Source organism: Vulpes lagopus, chromosome 7, assembly GCF_018345385.1.
Source record: "Vulpes lagopus strain Blue_001 chromosome 7, ASM1834538v1, whole genome shotgun sequence".
NCBI lineage: Eukaryota > Metazoa > Chordata > Mammalia > Carnivora > Canidae > Vulpes > Vulpes lagopus.
In genome coordinates this window covers 119,652,410-119,677,098 of record NC_054830.1, presented here as the reverse complement: position 1 = coordinate 119,677,098, position 24,689 = coordinate 119,652,410, and the positions used below count along the sequence as shown (strand labels likewise).

At 37.9% G+C, this 24,689-nt stretch overlaps 1 protein-coding gene across 1 annotated transcript in view; it reads left to right on the top strand.

Moving 5' to 3' along the window:
- The first annotated feature begins 406 nt into the window (after window positions 1–406).
- The window catches only part of SNX2 (sorting nexin 2), a 57,347-nt gene continuing 33,064 nt past the window's right edge, over window positions 407–24,689 (top strand). The window contains exons 1-2 of the mRNA XM_041762121.1: window positions 407–559; window positions 23,741–23,858. Coding sequence (XP_041618055.1) covers window positions 452–559; window positions 23,741–23,858 — 226 coding nt within the window. The 5' untranslated portion in view covers window positions 407–451. The remainder of the gene's footprint in view (window positions 560–23,740; window positions 23,859–24,689) is intronic.

Genomic DNA, 24,689 nt, shown 5'->3' with positions numbered 1-24,689 from the left:
ATCACGTTCGGAGGTTCTGTTGGGCAGCCCGGACGGGCTCTTTTGCATCAATCCTCAATCTTGCCCTCGATCTGTGTATCATCCAGGCGCAAAGACTGGTCCCCAAACGCTTCCACTTCCTAAAGCAGATCCGAAAAGGGGTCCTCCCAGCTTTAAAACTGGCAAGAGCGAGAGAAATCGCTTGGCCTAGACGTGCTGCGGGGGTGAGGGTGGGAAGAGCCCAAGAGCCTCCCACCCAAGTCGGGGCAGCAAGCGGGCGGCGAGAGGCGACCGCGACCCACACGCGGGGTGGAAGGAGAGGCAAAGGGGCGGAGCCGAGCGCGGCGCTCGCGGTCACGAGGCCGGGGGCGGGGCCGCGGGGGGCGGGGCGGCCGGCGCGCCAGCCCTGCCGTGCGTGCTCACGTGACAGGCCCGCGAGGCCCCGCTCGCGCAGTCGTCGGGACGAGCGAAGATGGCGGCCGAGAGGGAGCCTCCTCCGCTGGGGGACGCGAAGCCCACCGACTTTGAGGAGCTGGAGGACGGAGAGGACCTGTTCACCAGCACTGTGTCCACCTTAGAGGTGAGACCGCGCCGCCGTGGGTGCCGCGCTCCGCTGCCGCCGCGCGTCTCACCTTAGGCGCCTTTCCCCTGGCCGCACTTGTGCCTCCCCACCCCCCGGGTGTGCGGGGACCTGGTCCCGGCGACACCTGTGACGCGGGCCCCACCTCACGTACCTGGACGGCGAGGCTTCCTGGGGAGACCAGCCCGCCGCCGGGGGCCGACCTGAGCCTCAGGGGCCGGGACCTCGCCCGAGCATCCCAGCACCCTTCCCCGCTCAGCTGGCCTTCCTCGGTGTCACTTGCACCTCCTCTCCAGACCACCGAGGGGCTTACCCTGAGTGAGTCCCAGCGACCTCCGCAGCCCCTTGGGAGAGGCGCTCGCGTTTCCCTTCCCCAGGGAGGGTGTGCCCCTGGAAGGGGAGAGCAGGCAACCGGGTGTTGAGTGGCCGTGGCTCCCCGGGGAGCGCTCTCCCAGTCGCGGCCCCGCGCCGACAGCCGGTTCCCCCGGAGGGAGGGGCCTCGGTGTTCTGTTAAATGCACTGAACTGGTTTTTGTCTTCTGTAGTTCCTAGACTTTTTAAGAATAAGAGTGTTTATAAAATACAAAGTTGGGAGGGAGTAGTCCAGGAAAGTGCTGGTAGGTGTGTGTGTGGGTGTGGGTGTGTGTTTTTAAGTTATCACGGAGAAATAACAGATCCTCACTCCCTTTTTCCTCTTTTCTCGCATGGTCAGCGATCTCTGAAGTTGAGTGTTCCTGTTTTTGTAAAAGGAAACACCGTTAACTGCATTGGCCTCCTAGATCCACTTCGGGTTTGAATTGCTTTGCATTTGTTGAGGGCGCGCACACCTCCTAGCCCGGTTGTGTGTGTGTGTGTGTGTGTGTGTGTGTGTTTGTGTGTGTATTAGAATGTAAGCAAATTGCCCAGAAGATTGTTTATCTTGGGCTATATTTCCTTATAAAGTGCTTTTTTTTTTTTTTTTGAGTAAGCTTTCTTGGTTCGTGCAACTCGACACCAAATCAATTGGAAATTACTTTCAAATACTCATCATCTGAAATTCATTTCTTGGGTACTTCCGGGAACCGTTTTCCGCACTGACCATACTGTGCAAATTGTGTATACAGGTTCCCAGTCAGACCCCGCCTCCCCTCAGATCATATGCTTCTTGGGGCTAGGGATAGTGCCTTGATCATCTTTGTGTGCCTCCCAGGCTTGAACATTTCCAATTAGTAAATGTTTGCTTGATTCATTGTCAAAATAGCATCTCCTGAGAATTAGTAAGAATTCTCTTGCCTAACGAATTGACCCTTTGGATTTAGTATCTTTTTAACTCTTTAAATGTACTGTAAGGCTTTCCTTAAAAATAAGGAGAGTATCTATCCAGGATTCAAAGGCCTGTATTTCCTTTGAGGGCTGCAAAGGTTTTCCACCAGCTAGGATCAAAACAAACCATTGACCTAATAGTGTAAACCAGAATACTGTGAACACTAAGCATTCTGCATAATTGAGGTTTTTTTAGAGTTGAGTAAAAAGAACTATAATCTGTATTTCCCATTTGGATGGGACTTTTTCATAAGGTTTTTTTTTTTTTTTTTCAATAGAGTCTACAGAAGTTTGAGTATGAATAAATTTAATCTTGGTTAGTGCACTGTGTAAGTTGTAAAGTTGGTTTTGATTGTACATCCCTTATTTTATAGATTCATTCAGGACTTTAAGGTGGTATAACTGAGATTTGTAAATTCAGAATCTTCTTTTGGTTTCCAAACTATAACAGGAAGGATATACAACAGTGCTTTTCAGTATAGCAAACTGTTCTGAAGGGATTTTTTTTTTTTTTCATGAACTCTGCTTCTGTTTTCAAAAGTGCTTCTCAAACAGCAGTGTGTCAGGGGATTCTAGTTTGAAATGCAGATGCCTCATTTCAAACTCACTGGAATCTGCATATGTAATAAATGCTCTAGATCAGTGGCTTTCAAACTTTATACTAAGTTACCTAGGAATCTTGTTAAAGTACGAATTATGATTCTGTAGGGCTGGGATAAGTCTATTATTATGCATTTTTAATAAAATCCTCATGACTTTCCTTCTGGTCCATAGACAATAATGTGTTGCTAAGCCCCAAATGATTCTGATGCAGATTATCTGCTTTGAATAGTTATTACTAAGCTGTAAATTGAAAGGCATAACTTTTGTCTCTTAATGAAAGCAAAAGTAAGTTTTAAAAATTTTATTATTTATATAGAAACTTTCCTTTGAGAGCATTTGGAGGGAAAAAATCAACTGAAATCCATATAGGTGAAAATAAAATTACAGACATTTTCATTGTCATCTTTGTTAAGCTTGTAATGACCATAAACTTAGTGTATATGTATATTTTTATTAAGACAGTATTAGACTCCTTTCCATTCACAATCAAGAATAATCACATAAAGCCAAATCCAGTAAACAAAGCATATTTAAAAATCCTATTGTTTGTTTCTGTTTTGACTATGAAACAAGAAATTGGTGAAAGCTGGCATTAGGGGGCAGGGAATGAAATGAGGAGAAAGAATCCAGTGAAAGCTCGTTCTTTTTGGTACCTGAGAGGCAAGACTTTAAATTGTTTAGGGATACTGCTTTTTCCTTAAATGCTACAACCCTAAGCTTAAAAGGTGCTTACACTAAAACAGCATGGAGACAACACCTTGAAAATGAATAAATAAATAAAGGGATGCCTGGGTGGCTCAGTCCGTTGAGCATCTGTCTTTGGCTCAGGTCCTGATCTGAGGGTCCTAGGAATCCCTGCTCAGCAGGAAGTCTGCTCTCTTTCTCCCCTTCCCCAACAACTCTCTCAAGTAAATAAAATCTTTAATAAAAAAAGTCAGAAAATTTATATTATATCCCTTGTTCTCTATTTTAAACAGCTGTATTGATGCATAATTCACATACCATGCAAATTCACTCATTTAATGTGTACAACTTAATAGTTTTTAATACATTTATCGATATATGCAACCATCACCACAGTTTTAGAACATTTTCATCACCTCAAAAAGAAACCCGGTATGTTTTAACTATCATCGCCTGCCCCCACACCCCAGCCTTCAACAACCACTGATTAACTTTCTATCTCTTACAGACTTCTCTGTTCTAGACTTTGTATGAATAAAATCATATAATTGGTTTTTCATGACTGGCTTCTTTCACTTGCATCATGTTTTCAAGGTCTGTACTTCACTCCTTTTTATAAAATGGAATGAAATGGAGTAATGCTCCATTGAGTGGCTATACCATATTTTGTTTATCCATTCCTCAGTTGATGGACGTATGGGTTGTTTCCATATTTTGGCTATTACGAATAATACTGCAATAGACACATTTATGTACAGGTAGAGTTACTGGGTCCTATGGTAACTCCACTTTTAATCATTTGAATAATTGCCAGACCGGTTTCCTAAAGTGGCCACACCATTTTACATTTCCACCAGCCATGTATGAAGGTACCAGTTTCTTCAGATCCTCACCAACACCTGTTATTGTGACTTTTTTTGGTTCTCTTCATCTTAGTGGGTGTGAATGTGTGTGTGTGTGTTTTAAGATTTTATTTATTCATGAGAGAGAGACAGAGAGAGAGAGAGAGAGAGGCAGAAACACAGGCAGAGGGAGAAGGAGGCTCCATGCAGGGAGCCCAACATGGGCTCCAAGATCCATCCTGGGTCTCCAAGATCAAGCCCTGAACTGCAGGCCCATTGAGCCACCGGGCTGCCCTGAAGTGTGGTTTTGATTTCATTTTCTTGTTGACTAAAGATGTTGCAAATCTTTTCATATGCTTGTTGGCCATTTGTATATCTCCTTAGGAATGTCTATTCAGATCCTTTGCTCATTGTTTAATTGAATTGTCTATTACTGAGTTATAAGAATTCTTTATGTATTCTGGGTGCGAGTTCCTTACCAGATATATGATTTGCAGATGTTTTGTCCTGTTCTCTGGGTTGTCTTTTCATGTTCTTGATGGCATCCTTAATAAGTTTAAAAATTGTTCAATGAAGTCTAGTTTATTTTTTAAATTTTGTTGCTCATACTTTCACTGTCATATCTAAGAATTCCCTGCCAAATCCAAGGTCGTGAAGATTTACATATATATTTTCTTCTGAGAATTTTATGGTTTTGGCTCTTTTAGGCCTTTGATCTGTTTTGAGTCAATTTTTGTATTTGGCATGAGGTTTATTCTTTTGCACGTGGCAGTTCAATTGTCCCAGCACCATATGTTGAAAAGACTATTCTTTCCCATGTGAGTGGTCTTGGCATCCTGGTTGAAAAATCACTTGACCATAGATGTTCACACCTGGTTCTCATACCAAACTTAAATATAAGGGTCAGTTGAAGTTAAGATGAGGACCATAGTTTTCCCAAGTGTCACATGATAGAAATTATAGAGCATTTCATATTGAGTTTCCAGATGGTCTTAAAATTCCTTTTCTCTAACCCTATGCTCAGAAGATATCTGACTTCATTGACTTCACCCTCCAAATACTTGGGTATTTACTCTATGCCATACTGTTTAGGTGATCATCAGTGCAGATAGCAAATTACTGCAAATCTTTAAGAACAGAAAATTTCCAGTGGAGAAGAGAGAGATGTTCAGAAAACTCTGGTACAGGTTGTGATTCTATGGTCTGAAAATATACCAGTTTCCACTGAAAATACCATTGAAACACTGGGGAGATTCTCCTTCCTATCGATGTTTCTGACACATAGTAGATGAACAGTAAATGCTTCTCTTGGCTGGGAGAAGCTCATTAAAGACCTAATATTTAAGAGAGACCTTGAAGGGGTAATGAAATTTCAAAGTGGAAGAATAGCAAGGCTCACTCAAAAGTCAGTCCTTATTCTAGGGAACCATAAAAAATCTGTGTGAGTTGTTGAATATAGGATGTTACACGTTTACTATGTGGTGAGATTGTGAAGGGCTTTGGAATTTGTTTATAAGTGGGTGAGAGCTATGAAAGATTTTTATGGCAGTTAACATGATCACCTGGGAAGATTAATGTGCCACAGCCTAAGAGGTAAATTTGAAAAGGAGGTATTACTGGTAAGTTGATGTGTTGGAGGTTTTTTTTTTTATGTCCGAGGTTAAAGACCTCAAGAAAGAAAGCACAAATAATAAAGGAGAAAAGGAATTGATGGAACAGTAGATGAAAAGTTAGATATCTAGAGACTTAAAATGTCTCCCTCTCTTTGAGTGCTTCTTACTTAGACACAGGAATTATAAGTTTTGTTTCATTTGTGGATACTTTACACCAATGAAAAGAACATTAAGTAGTTAGAAATACTGGATGGGCTAAGAAGAAGGTTGATTTAGGAATCTGTCATAAACCTATTGAATGATTACATTAAACCAGGCTGTGGATATCAAGTCTGTGTCCTAAGGCATGTATGAAACAAGGAGAGTCAATATAATAAACATAGCTGTGTGAACAGTTGCCTGCAATGCCAGGGGATCAATGTGTAATTGAAATATACACATGACACAAAAATGATATAGAAGACTGAGTGATTTGATGGCGTAGAAATGATCTTTGAAATCTGGAAAGTGGGTGAAATTCTCAAGAGAATAAGTAGAGTAAGACAAGGGACTATTGCTACAAAGCTTCTAAATTAGTATGTGCTATGCCTATACAACAGGTAGTAACAGTGTAGAAGTTTTCTCAATTCTGTTTTTTTTTTAAATGTCTATCCTTACAGAAGATCTAATTGTTTTTTTGTTTTTTTGTTTTTTTGTTTTTTTAATATTTTATTTTATTATTTTCGTATGATAGTCACAGAGAGAGGGAGAGAGAGAGGCAGAGATACAGGCAGAGGGAGAAGCAGGCTCCATGCACCGGGAGCCCGACGTGGGATTCGATCCCGGGTCTCCAGGATCATGCCCTGGGCCAAAGGCAGGCGCTAAACCGCTGCGCCACCCAGGGATTCAATTCTGTTTTTTGATCTCTGGGTAGACCTCCAATTTAGTACTCTTTTTTTTTTTTAAAATTTCAGTGTGAGTTACCTCTCTTAGGGAGAAGACATTTTGTCATCAAGTGTTTAAAGCGGGTGAGTGTTGAAAATTACTAGAAAGATTTAATGAAGCAGGATCAAGTTGACCACTTTTCCCTTAAAACCATTAAATTCTGGTTTTTTAGAATGAGTTACTTTTAGTGCCTGTAAAAAATGTCTTTATATGAAGTTGCTTGAGGCAGAGTTAATCACTTTTTTTGCAACTTTTTTCTTAAAAAGAACAAAATTTGCTTTTGATGTTAATTTTACAAGTAGCCACTTTGCTATGAAATGGCACTGCTATGGGTTTTTTCTGTGATGATAGTTTTACTTGAGGCAAAATTAACCTCAATTTAGTAAAATTCACTACCACTTCAATCAAGATACAGAACACTTTCATCTAAAAAAAATTCTCTCACATAGTTAACCCTTCCCAGTCCTTTTTTTTTTTTTTTAATATTTTATTTATTTATTCATGAGAGTCACAGAGAGATTGAGAGGCAGAGACACAGGCAGAAGGAGAAGAAGCAGGCTCCCTGCAGGAAGCCCGATGCGGGACTCGATCCCAGGTCTCCAGGATCAGGCCCTGGGCTGAAAGCGGCGCTAAACCGCTGAGCCACCCACAAATCCCCAACCCTCCCCAGTCCTAATTTTTGGCAACCACTGATGTGTGTAGAGTTTGTATTTTTTCAGAATATCATATAGATGGAATCATACAGTATAAAACTTTTTGTCTAGCTTCTTTAGTGTGAACGGTTTGAGACTCATGTTGTACTTTATCAATAGTTCATTACTTTTTTATTGCTGAATTTAGTATTTCATTGTATGTATATATCACAGTTGTTTGTTGAAGGACCATTCCGTTGTTTCCAGCTGCTGGCATTAATGAATAAAGCTAATATAAACATTTACGTGCAGGTTTTTGTATGAACACAGTTTTCTTTTGGATGAAAACTTAGAAGGAGGATTGCTGGGTTATGTATGGGAAGTATGTTTGCCTTTGTAAGAAACTGCTGTACTTCTGCCAGAACGCTTTACAAGAGGTGAAGTCATTTGCTTTTCATCCCATGAGTTAATGGCTCTAGTACTAATACAACTGAGGACCATACCCATTAGGACAGTGTTATTCCAGTCGGAGAATCGTTAATCTATGGTTTCATTTTTTAAAAAACACGATGCTTCAATACAGAAGCATGTCAGTGTATTTCCTGGCATCATCAAAGTCATTTTATTTTATTTTATTTTATTTATTTATTTATTTTTTGTTAAAGATTTTATTTATTTATTCATAGAGATGCAGAGAGAGAGAGAGGCAGAGACAGGCAAAGGGAGAAGCAGGCTCCATGCAGGGAGCCCGATGTGGGACTTGATCCCGGGTCTCCAGGATCACGCCCTGGGCTGCAGGCGGCGCTAAACTGCTGCGCCACCGGGGCTGCCCCATCAAAGTCATTTTAATACAGAAACTTTACCTTTATTCAGAGTCACGCTTTATATGATTATTGAATGTTGTTATCTTGAAAAGCTAGCCCCAGGGAACCTTCTGTGCAGCTAGATTTTAGTCTCTGGTCAAGTTTCTATTCATTCCTGCTTTGAAATCTAATAAAATTATAAAAGATTTAAAGGAAGGAAGGCAAGGAGGAAAAGGCGGGGGGTGGGGGGGGCACTTAAGAAAGAAACTGCCAAACCCTTTTCTAAAGCAGATGTTTTGTTACATTACCATAGCAATGAATGGGAATACTGGTTGCTCCACACCTTGTCTGCTCTTGCTAATGTCGGTTTTGATTTTGGGTAATGGTGAGGTTTAGGATGGTTTATTTTGGATTGAAAGAAGTGATTGTTAAATATTGTTCAATTGGGAATTTGTAAGCTGGTTTTTAAAGCCATTGCTAAAATTAAGTTACACAAACATATTTAAATGAATTACATTGAAAATGAAGGTGGGGCATCTGGTGGCTCAGGCAGTTAAACAGCCGACTCTTGATTTTGGCTCAAGTCATGATCTCCAGGATTCAGGGATCTAGCTCAGTGTTGGACTGCACTCAGCTGGGAGTCCGCTTCAGTAATTCTCTTTCTCATTCTGCTCCTCCTTTCTCTCTCAAATAAATAAATCTTTTTAAAAAATGTAATAAATATTAAAAACTTGTCACTTCTGAATTCTCTTACTGCATTTTATTATTTCCTGTGCTTCTTGAGGTTATATGTCTATTGTATTTGTACATGTAACTTACATATCTTCCAAGTCCACTTTCAGTGAGGGGTACATAGCCACAGCAGGCATTGAGCAAAAGCTGTAAATGAGAGTCTTCCCTCTCAAAGACCTGTTTGCTAAATATTTACCAGCACACCAGTGATTTTTAGCCCTTCTAACAGGTTTGTAGTGTTATTTCATTGTGGCTTCAATATACATTCTGTAATAGTGATGTTGAGTGGCTTTTCATGTGCTTATTCACCATCTGAAAATCATCTTTGGTGATGTCCTTTCACATCTTTTGCCCATTTAAAAATTTGGATCTCTTTATTGAGTTTTGAGAATTCTTTATGAATTCTCGATACAAATCCTTTGCCAGATGTGGTTTTGCAGATTTTTTCCCGGTCCGTGCCTTCTCTTTTTATGCTATTTTCGAGCTATCCTTTTGTTGTTGTGATCAATAGTACTTTAGATGTCACATATGAAATCCTTTCCTAACACTAACCCAAGGTCACAAAGGTTTTAGTTACACTTTCTCCTAGACATGTGTAATTTCAACTTAACATTTATGCCTCCAATTCATTTTGAGTTTACATGTAAGTTCATGATATGGGGTATTTTGCATATGCATACCCAGCTGTTCCAACACCAATTATTGAAAAATAATCATATTGTTAAGGTTTGTTTTATGGCTCAAAGTATGGTCCTTGTGGTAAATGTTTTGTTTGCATTTCAAAAGGTTATGTATAGTCAGATGTTGATAAGTGGAGTGTCCAGTAAATGTTACTTCAATTTGATTGATTGTATTTTGCAGTTTATACAACATCATCAGTGAATTTCAGATGCTCTGTGCTAAGTTTAAGAAGCTAAACTTATGGGATGCCTGGGTGGCTCAGCGGTTTATCGCCTGCCTTCTGACCAGAGTGTGATCCTGGAGTCCTGGGATTGAGTCCCACATTGGGCTCCCTGCATGGGGCCTGCTTTTCCCTCTGCCTGTGTCTCTGTCCTTCTCTTTCTGTGTTGTGTCTCTCATGAATAAATAAAATCTTAAAAAAAAAAACTTGATTTAAAACGTTTCTTGATGAGTTATCTTTGCATCTTTTTCAAAGGTCAGTTGAACATACATATGTGCATACATCTATTTCTGGACTCCATTCTATTTCACTGATTTACTGTTTTCTTTTGCCAGTTGTATGCTGTCTTACTGTAACTGAGTCTTGAAATCAGTCATATGAGTCCATTGACTTTTTTCTAAATTGTTTTGGCTCTTCTACTTTTGCCTTTCCATATAAGTTTAAGATCAATTGATTGATTTCTACCAAAACTTCCACCTGAGATTTTTATTTGGGATTGTGATGAATCCATAGATTAATTTTGGGAGATTTAACATGTTGAGCCTTTAAGGCATAGATTTACTGTTTCTTTACATTTTGTTAATATACTTGATTTTTTTCATCACTATAGTTTTCAGCGTACCAATCTAGCACATATTTTGTTGGCTTATACTTATTTCACGATTTCTTTTACATTTATTTATTGGTGGCCTGTTGACCCTCTATCCAGGAACTGCACTAAGCACTCATTAGGTATAGTAGTGTTTTTTTGTAGCATCCATGGGATTTTCATGTATATAATCATGCTGTTTGTGATTTGGAGTTTTGTTTCCAGTCTGTATGCCTTAATGTAATAGCTAGGACCATTAGTATAATATTGAATAGGAGTAGTAAAAATGGGTATCACTTTCCCTTTTGTGAACTTTAGGAGGGTAATATTCTTTCTTTCTTACATATGATGTTACCTGTTAGGTTTTTTTGTTTTTTAAACATTTTATTTTTTAAGTAATCTCTCCACCAACGTGGGACTTGAACTCAAAACCTCAGGATTCAGAGTTGCATATTCTATTGACTGAGCCAGCAAGTTGCCCCTTAAGTTTTTTTCTAGATTTCTTTCATCAAATTAAAGGAGTTTTATTCTTAGTTTTCTGAAATCTTATATTCACAAGTGAAGGCTGGTGTTAGCAAATTCCTTTTCTGCATTTAATAAGATGATTATGTAGTTTTCTTCTAAGGTTAATTATAATGTGGATTATAATGATTGATTTTTATCTTTTTGTTTTTATTTTATCTTTAAAAGATTTTATTTATTCATGAGTGACACACAAAGAGAGGCAGAGGGAGAAGCAGGCTCCCTCCAGGGAGCCTGATGCAGGACTTGATCCTGGGGAGTCCAGGATCACTACCTGAGCCAAAGGTAGATGCTTAACCACCAAGCCACCCAGGCATCCCTATAATGATTGATTTTAAAACACTGAATAAACCTTGCTTTCCTAGAATAAGCCCATAGAATCATATATGTACTTAACCTTTTTATATGTTGCTGTATTCAGCTTGATAGTATTTTGTTTAGGCAATTATTGTCATGATAGGTATTTGTGTAGTATTTTCTTTTATTTGTAATGTCTTTAATTTGGGTATCAGAAATACTGGTCTCATTAAAGGAATTGGAGAGTGTTTATTCCTCTTCTATATTCTTGAAGAAGTTGTATGAAATTAGTCTTATGTCTTCATAGGACTCACTAGTGAAATCATCTGAGCATGTAGTTTTGTTTTTGAAAGACTTTTAACTTCAAATTCATGATATATACAGGGTTATTTCTTGTAGAACTTCTGTAGTATGGGTCTTTCAAGGAATTTGTCCATTCAGTCTAAATTGTGAAATTTATGGGCATAAGGTTTTTCATAATACTCTATTATCCTGGGATGCCTGGGTGGCTCAGCGGTTGAGCATCTGCCTTTGGTTTGTGATTCTCGTCCGGGGGTCGAGTCTTACATCAGGCTCCCTATGTGGAGGAGCCTGCTTCTCCCTCTGCCTAGCCTCTCTCTGTGTGTTTCTCATGAATAAATAAATAAAATCTTTAAAAGAAAATACTCTATTATCCTGTGACCATGTCTGTGGCGTCTGTGGGTGATGCCCCTGCCTTTTCATTCCTGATATTGATAGTTTATGTCTTCTGTTTACTTATTTATTCATTTATTTTAGTCTTGCTAGAGGACATCTTGTGATCTTCTCAGAGAATCAGCTTTTGCTTTCTTAATTTTTTGCCTTGTTACTTATCTATTCTATTACTGAGAGAAGAGTGATGAAGTCTCCAAATGTAATGTAGATTTTTAATTCTTTATTTATATTTTTTGTTAGGTTTTTCCTTCACAGTGATGCTCTGTTCTTAGAAACATAGACTTATAATATTGTTATGGTTTCTTGGTAAATTGATGATCCTTTTATCATATGATTTGTCTCTTTATTGCTCTTTATAGTCTCTTTACTGTTAACTATCTGTATCTTTAAAGTAAGACGTTTTTGGGGGGAGGGCAAGATGGCGGAGGAGTAGGGTCCTCAGCTCACTGGGCCCCACCAATTTACCTAGATAACTTTCAAATCATCCTGAAAACCTATGAACTGGAATACTACAGAGAGAAGGGTTTTTGCTTCTGACAAGGTCCTAGATATATTTTCCACTTCTAGATTCCCTTCAACATACTCAACTTAATTTTGGGAGATACACAAGATACAGGTTTTTTTGTGTGTTTTTTTTTTTTCTTTTCTCTGCCTCATTTTGTTCTACAATGGCGGAAGTTGAATACCTTCTAAAACATGACCAGTATGCATCCAGAACCAAGTGGTATACCATGCTGGTTCATTCTGTGAGATTCCTTATTCGCATTCTGCCCCCCTATTTTATCTCATTTATGTTTTGGTGGTCAATGTTGGGGCCCTCTACAAGTATTTCTGCTTTATAGAAATTTGGGACTGAGCATCTTCTAACATACAGAACTTAATATACTCAGAAACAAGAGGATCACCCTCTAGAATCCCTCAGGTAGACTACATTCTCCCTCCACCATCTCCTAGTCCCCCCTCTTTTTTTTCTTTTCTTTCTTTTTCTTTTCTTTTTTTTTTTTTTTTTCTCCTCTTCTTTACAATTATTTTTATTTTTTGCTACTTTGTTTTAAAATTTGTTTTTCACTTTAGTGGTCCTTTTGTTTTATTTCGTTCTGATCTTTGGTTTCAATTTCTGGTCTCTGACCTCAGCAGAATCATCTAGGGTAAAATTTACTTAGGTTGTGGTTGATATTCTTGACTCAGCCCACTCATACAGCCACTCTTCACTGAGAAGAAGGACTAAAAAGAAGAACTCACCACAAAAGAAAGCATGAGAAGCAATAGATTACAGAATTTGGATTACAGTTTGGTGTCAGAAAGCCAGTTAAGCACAATTATAAAGCTACTGGTGGCTTTGGGAAAAAAAGCGTAAAGGAATCAAGAGACTTCGTGACTGAAGAATTTAGATCTAATGAGGCCGAAATTAAAAACCAATTAAAAGATGCAATCCAAACCGGAGTTTCTAATGACGAGGGTTAATGAGGTAGGAGAAAGAGTGAGAGACATAGAAGACAAGTTGATGGCAAGCTGAGGAAAAAAGAGAAAAACAATGAAAAGACCATGAGGAAAGGTTAAGGGAAATAAATGACAGCCTCAGAAGGAAAAACGTAAGTATAATTGGGGTTACAGAGGGCGCCGAGAGGGATAGAGGACCAGAAAGCCTATTTGAACAAATCATAGCTGAGACCTTCCCTAATTTGGAGAGGGAAACAGGCATTTAAATCCAACAGATAGGTCCCCCCCCCCCCAAAAAAAAAACAAAATCAAAAACCGTTCAACACCTTGACATTTAATAGTGAAACTTGCAAATTCCAAAGATAAAGAGAACATCCTTCAAGCAAGAGACAAGAGATCCCTAACTTCTATGGGGAGAAATATTAGATTAACATCAGACCTGTCCACAGAGACCTGGCAGGCCAGAAAGGGCTGGCAGGATATATTCAGGATACTAAATGAGAAGAACATGCAGCCAAGAATACTCTATCCGGTAAGGCTCTCATTCAGAATAGAAGGAGAGATAAAGAGCTTCCAAGATAGGCAGAAACTGAAAGAATATGTGACCATCAAACCAGCTCTGCAAGAAATATTAAGAGGTACCTTGTAAAAGAAGGAGGAAGCCCAAAAAAATAAGCCACAAAAACGGACTGAATGGGTATTATGATGACACTAAATTCATATCTTTTTTTTTAATTTTTATTTATTTATGATAGTCACAGAGAGAGAGAGAGGCAGAGACACAGGCAGAGGGAGAAGCAGGCTCCACGCACCAGGAGCTCGACATGGGATTCGATCCTAGGTCTCCAGGATCGTGCCCTGGGACAAAGGCAGGTGCCAAACCACTGCGCCACCCAGGGATCCCTAAATTCATATCTTTCAATAGTAACTCTGAACGTGAATAGGCTTAATGATCCCATCAAAAGATGTAGGGTATCCCCGCCTGGATAAAAAAGTAAGACTCCTCTATTTGCTGTCTGCAAGAGACTTATTTTAGACCTAAGAACACCTACAGCCTGAAAATGAAAGGTTGGAGAACTATTTGCCATTCAAATGGTCTCAAAAGAAAGCTGAGGTAGCAATCCTCATATCAGATAAATTAAAATTTATCCCAAAGACTGTAGTAAGAGATGAAGGAGGGACACTGTATCATACTTAAAGGATCTATCCAACAAGAGGACCTAACAATCATGAATATTTATGCCCCTAATGTGGGAGCTGCTGCCAAGTATATCAATCAATTAATAACCAAAGTAAAGACATACTTAGAAAATAATACACTAATAGTAGGAGACTTCAATGCGGCACTTTCTGCAAATGACAGATATTCTAAGCAGAACATCTCCAAAGAAACAGAGCTTTTTCTTTTTTAAAAGATTTATCTAATTATTCATGAGAGACACAGAGAGAGGCAGAGACATAGGCAGAGGGAGAAGCAGGCCTACTGCAAGGAGCCTGATGTGGGACTCAGTCCTGGAATTACACCCTGAGTCAAAGGCAGACACTCAACTGCTGAGCCACCCAGGCGTCCCAAAACAAGAGCTCTAAATGGTACACCGGACCAGATGGATTTCACAGATATTTACAGAACTTTACATCCAAAAGCAACTGAATACACATTCTTCTCAAGTGCACATGGAACTTTCTCCAAAATAGACCACATACTGGGTCACAAATCAGGTCTCGATCGATAACAAAAGACTGAGATTGTCCACTGCATATTTTCAGACCATAATGCTTTGAAACTTGAACTCAATCACAAGAAGAAATTTGGAAGAAAAACACGTGGATGTTAAAGAGCATCCTGCTAAACGATGAAAGGCTCAACTAGGAAATTAGAGAAGAATTAAAAAGATTTATGGAAACTAATGAAAATGAAGACACAACCATTCAAAATCTTTGGGATACAGCAAAAGCAGTCCTAAGAGGGAAATACATTGCAATACAAGCATCCCTCAAAAAATTAGAAAAAACTCATACACAAGCTAACCTCACACCCAAAGGAACTGGAGAAAGAACAGCAAATAAAACCTACACCAAGCATAAGAAGAGAATTAATAAAGTTTTGAGCAGAACTCAATGAAATAGAGACCAGAACTGTAGAATAGATCAACAAAATCAGGAGTTGGTTTTTTGAAAGAGTTAATAAGATAGATAAACCATTAGCCAGCCTTATTAAAAAGAGAAAAGACTCAAATTAATAAAATCACAAATAAAAAGGAGCGATCACAACCGATACCAAGGAAATACAAATGATTTTTAAAACATTATGAGCACCTGTATGCCAGTAAATTAGGCAATCTGGACGAAATGGACATATTTCTGGAAAACCACAAACTAAAGTGGAACAGGAAGAAATAGAAAACCTGAACAGGCCAATAACTAAGGAGGAAATTGAAGCAGTCATTCAAAACCTCCCCAGACACAAAAGTCCAGGGCCAGAGGGCTTCCCAGGGGAATTCTATCAAACATTTAAAGAAGAAACAATACCTATTCTACTAAATGTGTTCTGAAAGATAGAAAGGTATGGAATACTTCCAAACTTGTTTTATGAGGCCAGCATCACCTTAATTTTAAAACCAAAGACCCCACCAAAAAGGAGAATTATAGACCAGTATCCCTGATGAACACAGATGTAAACATTCTCAACAAGATACCAGCCAATAGGATCCAACAGTACATTAAGATTATTCACCATGACCAAGTAGGATTTATCCCTGGGATGCAAGGCTAGTTCAGCCCTCGTAAAGCAATCAATGTGATAGATCATATCAACAAGAGAAAAAACAAGAACCATATGATCCTCTCAATAGATACAGAGAAAGCATTTGACAAAATACAGCATCCATTCCTAATCAAAACTCTTCAGAGTGTAGGATAGAGGGAACATTCCTCAACATCTTAAAAGCCATCTACGAAAAGCCCACAGCAAATATTCTCAATGGGGAAACACTGGGAGCCTTTCCCGAAGATCAGGAACACGACAGGGATGTCCACTTTCACCACTACTATTTAAAATAGTACTAGAAGTCTTAGCCTCCGCAATCAGGCAACAAAAAGAAATAAAAGGCATTCAAATTGGCAAAGAAGTCAAACTCTCCTTCTTTGCAGGTGACATGATACTGTACATAGAAAATCCAAAAGACTCCACCCCAAGATTGCTAGAACTCATACAGCAGTTCCGCTGTGTGGCAGTATACAAAATCAATGCCCAGAATTCAGTGGTATTTCTATACACTAAAAATGAAACTGAAAAAAAAGAAATTAAGGAGTCAGTCCCATTTACAATTGCACCCAAAAGCATAAGATACCTAGGAATAACCCTAAGCAAAGAGGTAAAGGATCTATACCCTAAAAACTACAGAACACTTCTGAAAGAAATTGAGGAAGACACAAAGAGATGGAAAAATATTCCATGCTCATGGATTGGAAGAATTAATATTGTGAAAATGTCAGTGGTACCCAGGGCAATTTACACATTTAATGCAATCTCTATCAAAATACGATGGGCTTTCTTCAGATAGTTGGAACAAATCATCTTAAGATTTGGGTGGAATCAGAAAAAAACCCGAATAGCCAGGGGAATATTGAAAAAGAAAACCAGAGCCCGAGGGCATCACAATGCCGGATTTCAAGTTGTACTACAGAGCTGTGATCATCAAGGCAGTGTGGTACTGGCACGAAAAACAGACACATAGATCAATGGAACAGAATAGAGAACCCAGAAATGGGCCCCCAACTCTATGGTCAACTAATATGCTAAAAAGCAGGAAAGACTATCCAGTGGAAAAAGGACAGTCTCTTCAATAAATGGTGCTGGGAAAATTGGACAGCCATCTGCAGAAGAATGAAACTAGACCCTTCTCTTACACCATACACAAAGATAAACTCAAAATGGATGAAAGATCTAAATGTGAGACAAGAATCCATCAAAATCCTAGAGGAGAACACAGGCAACACCCTTTTTGACCTTGGCCATAGCACTTTCTTGCAAGATACATCTATGAAGGCAAGAGAAACAAAAGCAAAAATGAACTACTGGGACTTCATCAAGATGAAAAGCTTCTGCACAGCAAAAGAAACAGTCAACAAAACTAAAAGACAACCTACGGAATGGGAGAAGATATTTGCAAATCTTGCAGATATACCTATCAGATAAAGGGCTAGTATCGAAGATCTATGAAGAACTTATTAAACTCAACAGCAAAGAAACAAACAATCAAATCATGAAATGGGCAAAAGACATGAACAGAAATTTCACCAAAGAAGACATACACATGGCCAAGAAGCACATGAGAAAATGCTCTGCATCACTTGCCATCAGGGAAATACAAATCAAAACCACAATGACATCCCACCTCACACCAGTGAGAATGATAAAAAATTAACCAGACAGGAAACAACAAATGTTGAAGAGGATGTGGAGAAAGGGGAACCCTCTTGCACTGTTGGTGGGAATGTGAACTGGTACAGCCACTCTGGAAAACAGTGTGGAGATTCCTCAGAGTTAAAAATAGAGCTGCCCTAGGACCCAGCAATTGCACTGCTGGGGATTTACCCCAAAGATACAGATGCAGTGAAACGGCAGGACACCTGCACCCCAATGTTTATAGCAACAATGTTCTTTTGGAGTTTGCTTGTTCTTGATTCTGTAAATTTATGTCTTTCAACGAATTTGGAATGTTTTTATCTATCATTTGTTGAAATATTTTTGCGTGCTTCTTTCTAGAATTCCAGTGACATGAATGTTAGAATTTTTAATATTATCTCACAGGTTCCTGAGTTTCTGCTTGTTTTGTTTTGTTTTGGTTTGGTTTGGTTTGGTTTTGTTTTGTTTTTTTCCTTCTCTGTTATTCAGATTGGATATTTTCTTATCAGGTTCACTGGCTTTTTCTGTCAGAAACTGAAAAGAGTATGAAATTTTATCTTCCTTCAAATCTAGAAAATGTTTTATGCTTGCTGGAAGAAGACTTGATTAAACATTTTTATTCAAAGCATAGTAAGCCACATGAATATCACATTTGTGCCAGTTTTCTCTATCTCTCTTGATGGGGTGATGTGATGGGGTGAGAAGGGGAGGTTGATATTGCATCTGTCTTTGGTTTGTGTCACAGCTGAAAAACCCATATCCTTAAAATAGGCAATAAGTGTGCCTCTTCTTTGTTCTAGAGAAGACATTTTATTGTAATGGACAGAAAACAAATCTGTTCTTTGGGAAACCCACAGTGACCTCTGTTTTCCAAGGCTGTTTCCCAGGAGCTTTGTCTTCTGTCAGAGTTGAACCTGCTGCATTGTCACCCACTTCCACTCAGCTTAGGTCACTCTTGCAGAATAGTGGTAAAAGGAAGGAGAGAAAATACAAAGGAGGATGTCTGTCTCCTCCTGTTCAGATTTCTAGGTCCTGTTTCCCTGACTCAGCTGGCCAGAAAAGTAAATTTTCTCTTGGATTTTAGAAGTCAGTGCTCTCATCATTGCTGGTTTCTTGCACCTAATAAGCTACTGGGTTTGGCTTCAGGGCAGGGTCGGGAAAGAAAATGGGATAGGGAGAGGAGGAAAAGGGGAAAAAAAATTCCACCTACATTCTCTTGGTAGCAGCAGTCCTGGTGTGACAATCAGAAGATAAAAGTTTTTCTTGGTCTCATTGCTATTCACACTATAGTATATAGTTCTACAGTTAGAGCCATTCTCAGGGAGCTGAAAGAGAAAAGAAGGACAAAAAAAATAAAATAAAATAAAACTCACCCTTGCGTTTTTGTCTCCTTTTCCAGTTTACCTGTCATCATTTAATTTTAGGATTTTGTTTTGTGTATTCTATCCACAGCTTTTAGTGTTAATCACTGGAAGAAAAAGGGGCTCTAGTGGGCTTCTTTAGTCTTGTTTGGGATCTTAAATACTAAGGCATTCACAACAATTTTGGAACTTTTTATAAGGATAATTTCCAGCACACTACTAGGTGATGATGTAGGGGGGCAAATACACATTTATTAAAAATGCTGATGTGTCTACAGTTGCATATGTTGGAGAACTAGTTCTGATCACCCAGAACTTGTGCTCTAGGCAATTAAGTCATCGTTGTTCCCTTCCATCACTTCCTCATTGCACACCTCTTGGCACTTACTTACTAGGAAACCAAAAGAGGCATGGGGAGGCAGGAACAAAGACAAGTTCCTACAGCTTTTAGTAAGTGACTGACTGCTCTAGTTTAGTGAACAAGTTGTATATAAGACCTTAGTGCTTATGTCTTATTCAATATAAGTGTATCTTAGTTTTAATGAATATTATCAGAAAGTTGAATCGTGTGTAGGTACCCACTTTTTCCATATAATGACATAAGCCTTTTACTGTGCTACTCTGCTTTATTATTTTTTTTAATAGACTTATTTTTTAGAACAGTATTAAGCTTACAGCAAAGTTGAGTGAAGGTACAGAGATTTCCCATATGTTGCCCCTATATATGCGTTATCCCTCATTGTCAACTTCGTCCACAGAAGTGGTATGGTACGTTTGTTCTGATTGATGAATCTACACTGACACATTGTAATCACCAAATTTTATAGTTTATAGTTTTGCATGCTGTGGGTTTGGACAGGTGTGTAAGGATGTGATGTATATCCACCCTAATATCACACAGAGTCGTTTCACTGTCCAGAAATCATGTGTTTCCACCTCTTCATCCCTCCTTCCCTTCCAGTGTACTGATCTTTTTACCATCTTTATAGTTTTGCACTTTCCAGATTATCATATAGTTGGAATCATGTGATAAGTAATCTTTTTAAAAATTTTATTTACTTATCATGAGAGACACACAGAGGCAGAGACATAGGCAGAGGGAGAAGCAGGCTCCTTGCAGGGAGCCTGATGCAGGATTTGATCCCTAGACCCCAGGTTCACAACCTGAGCTGAAGGCAGATGAAGGCATCCCAGTAATCTTTTTATACTGGATTCTTTCACTTACTAATATGCATTTGAGTTTTCCCTGTATCTTTTCATCACTAGATCGCTCATTTCCTTTTAGTGCTGAATAACATTCCATTGACTGGAAGCACCAGTTTATTTATTAACCTACTAAGGGACATCTTGGTTGTTTCCCGTTTTGGTAGTTATGAATATAGCTGCTGTAAACATCGTGTACTGGTTTTTGTGTGTACATAAGTTTTCAGCTCTTCTGGATAAGTACTAAAGAGAGTGATTGCTGAATTATATGGTAAATATGTTTAGTGTTTTTTTTTCCTTAAGAGTTTATTTATTTATTCATGAGAGATACACAGAGGAAAAGACACAGGTAGAGGGAGAAGCAGGCTCCCTATAGGGAGCCTGATGTGGGATTCGACCCCAGGACCCCAGGATCACGACCTGTGCCAGAGGCAGATACTTAACCACTGAATCACCCAGGTGCCCCAAGAATATGTTTAGTCTTAAAAGAAACTCCCAAACTGTTTTCCAAATTAACTGTACCATTTTGCATTCTCACCAGAAGTGAATGAGAGTTCCTTTTGCCAGCATTTGGTGTTGTCAGAGTTAAAGATTTTTGACCATTCTAATAGGTATACACCTATTAGATACACCTTCATGAGGTATAGTGTTATCTCATTGTTATTTTAATTTGCATTTCTCTATATATGGTGTGGGGCATCTTTTCATTTTTCTCCCAAACTGTGGCTTTTTTTTAATTCTCTTGACAGTATTTTTCACAGAAAGTTTTAATTTTAATGAAGTTATCAATTCTTTTTTTTTTTTTTTTTAAGATTTTATTTATTTATTTATGAGAGACACAGAGAGAGAGAGAGAGGCACAGACACAGGCAGAAGCAGGCTCCATGCAGGGAGCCGGACGTGGGACCCGATCCTGGGTCTCTGGGATCACACCCTGGGCCAAAGGCAGCGCCAAACTGCTGAGCCACCCGGGCTGCCCAAGTTTATCAATTCTTTAATGGAGCGTGCATTTGTTATTGGATCTGAAAACTCACTGCCAAATCCAAGGTCATCAAGATTTTCTCCTGTTTCTAGGAATTTTACACTTTTGTGCCTTACATTTAGGTATGTAATCCATTTTGAGTTGATTTTCGTGAAGGGTGTAAGGTCTCTGCAGATTCATATTTTGCATGTGAATGTCTAGTTAAGCCAACACTATTTGCTGAAGAGACTGTTTTTTTCCCTATTCTCTTCTTTGTTCATTCTTCAAAGATCAGTTGATTATATTTATATATTTTGGGGCTTTTCTCTTCCATTCTTCTATTCTTCCACCAATACCACATTATGTATTGATTAATATAAGCTTGAAGTCAAGTAGCTTTAGTCCTCCAATTTTGATCTTTTCATTCAGTGTTCTTTTGGCTATTCTGGTTTTTCTGCCTCTCTCTATAAAGTTTAAGATTATTTTATTGATATCCACAAAATAACTTACTCCAATTTTGATTGAGATTAAATCGAATCTCTATATCAAGTTGGGAAGAACTGGCATCTTGAAAGTATTTAGCCTTCCTACTTATGAACATGAACATCTCTCCATTTATTGGGTCTTTTATTTCATTCATCAGAGTTTTGGAGTTTTCCCCATACACATCTTATACATGTTTTATGAGAGTATACCTAAGTATTTCATTTTGGGGGGAATGTTACTGTTTTTAACTTCAAATTCTATTTTTCAGTGATGCTATGTAAGAAAGTGACTTAAGTTCTGCATGTTAATCTTATATGCTGCAGCTTTGCTGTAAGTGCATATTAGTTCTGGGAGGCTGTTTTGTTTGGATTTTCTACTTAGACACTGATATCATCTGTTAACAAAGGCAGTTATATTTTTTCCTTCCCAATTTTTATGCCTTGCTTGTCTTATTGCATTAGCTAGAACTTCCAATACAATGTTGAAAAGTAGTGGTAAGAGTTAACATCTTTGTTTTGTTCCTATTCTTAGTGAGAAAGCTTCTAGTTTCCCACCATTAAGTTTGATGTAGGAGGTGCCTGGTTGCCTCATTGGGTAGAGCATGTAACTCTTGATCTTAGGATTGTGAGCTCAAGCCCCACATTGGGTGTGGAGCTTACTTTAAAAAAAAATGTTGACGTAGGATTTTTGTAGCTATTTTTTCTCAAATTGATAAAGTTCCCCTGTATTTTTAGTTTGTTGAGATTACTGTGCTACATTTTTTATGTAGATATGCTTTAGGTTATTTCAAATTCTTCAGTATTGTAGATAATGTGATTGATAAACTTAGGGCCAGTTTTTAGGCATATTCATAATTATACTCTCTTCCTCAGCCCCTCCACCCTATGCATGCATGCTCTCTCTCTGTAAATGAATTAAACCTTTTCACAGAGGATATTCAAAGGCCATTTAACATGAAAAATTGCTGAGCATTATTGTTCATGAGGGAAATGCAAATTCAAACACGATAAGATATACCTTATACCACCATAATAGCTAAAATGAAAAAGATAAAATATATCAAAATGTTGACAAGGTTGTGGAGCAATTGATGTTTTCACAAAATGTGCAGCCACTTTAGATTTCTAAAGCAGAATATTCACCTACCCTATCATTTAGCTGTTCTACTCATATATGCCAAACACAAATTTGTTCACATGTTTACTAAAAGACACATATATTAGGAAGTTTATACAACATTATTGATAGTGGGACAAAACTGATAACTACCCATATGTCCGTCAGTAATAGAATGAATTGATTGAGGTATATTTAAAATGGATATTTTGCAGCAACAAGAATGTGTAATTTATTACTATAACAACAGTATGGATGTGTCTTAAAACATAACATTAAGAACAAAAACAAAAGAATATTCTGTATGATTCCACTTTTATGAAGAACAAAAACAGGGAAAACTAATCCATGCTGATATGTTCTCTTTCTAGAGCTGGGTGCTGGTTACACAGGTGTGTTTGGTTTGCGAAAATACCTAGCTGTATGCTTTTGACATACACACGTTCATTTTTATGTCTTTTTTTAAAAAAAGACTATTGGTTTTAATTATTATACGAAAACCTGTAATAAAGCTAAAAGCTTCACAGTGTAGCTTCTATTATGTTGGTCGTTATACTTTAAAATTAAGAAGTGCAAAAACAGTCCCTAAGTTCAGTTGAAATACAATGTTTGGGAAGAAGCAAACTATAAATACGCAACTACTATAGCAATTAGCAATTTTAGAATGATAGTAATTTTAATTCAAATAGTATTAAACTTTTACAGTAAAGGAATACTTGAACTTATACACACAACATGTTTTCAAATCTGAATTTCTTTTAGTATTGTATAGTAAACAGTGTTACTATATATGGCTGTAAAACACTAAATCTTTGTTAATTATAACTCAGCAAGACAAGTTAGTATATCTAAAGGGATGACTGGAAAATATTTTTTTAAATCTTTAGTGACTTTTGTTAAGAAGGAAAGTGAATAAAAATGTGGTTTTGGTTTATTCTTCCCTTAAAGTAGCTATAAATAGCTGTCCTTGTTCTTTATTCCCTTTCTATCAAGAGAATGTTCTATTTCTATGATGTGTAGAGTCGTAATTAAACATGATAATCCTTTATCTAATATTGGTATTTTTAACAGTCAAGTCCATCATCTCCAGAACCAGCTAGTCTTCCTGCAGAAGATGTTAGTACAAACTCCAATGGTCCCAAACCTGCAGAGGTGGTGCTAGATGATGACAGAGAAGATCTTTTTGCAGGTAATTATAAATATCTTTATTTTTTTAGTAATATTCCACTGTAGTATATATCCTGTTACAAGATACTCTCTAAAGCAAAACTGAAATTTTGTGTAAGGTATTAGTTAGTGGTAGTTCTTCTTGTTAACAACTTGATAGGAAATTTCCAATTAGATCACTTTGTGAAAAATATAGATTGTTGAGAGAAGCAAACCATGATCCTTTCTGGTTTTAAGCATTTGAAAATAAATCAAATATTATAATTTGATGTTTTGATCAGTACTTACACTCAAAAAACTAATGGTTGTGGCATTCATACTTTGGAAAATATCAACGTTTAAAATCTTTGTTACTTACAGGTTGTCACAGCAAAATTAACTCGGGATTTTAAAATCATTTAAAATCTTTTTCTGTTTTAATAAAATACTTCAGTATTTACTACCTGTTGTATTTTGATTCACTTCTGGATGAGTAAATTGATGGTTGAGAAATTTGTTTTACAGGGCAGGTATAGTCTCCTACCTTTAAAATAATGAATTTTTTTCAAAACAGTTACATCTGTTTTAACATTAAATTTAGGTAAAAGTTAATGTTTGGATATTGAATGGCAAATCTTTTTTTTTTGAATTAATGACACAAAATTAAAGTAGTAAATCTTTGTTAATTCACCTCAACTGGTTTTCATTGAGTTAAAATTTAATATTGTGTCCTCAGGTTTTATAGTAGTTGCGTATTTGAACCATTCTGTATTTTTTGTATAAATACTTTTTGTTTGAAGATACGCTTCTCTATCACATAGGTCCTTACAAGTTCCTGTTTGATCAGTTTTATGAATTTTTTATTACAGATGAA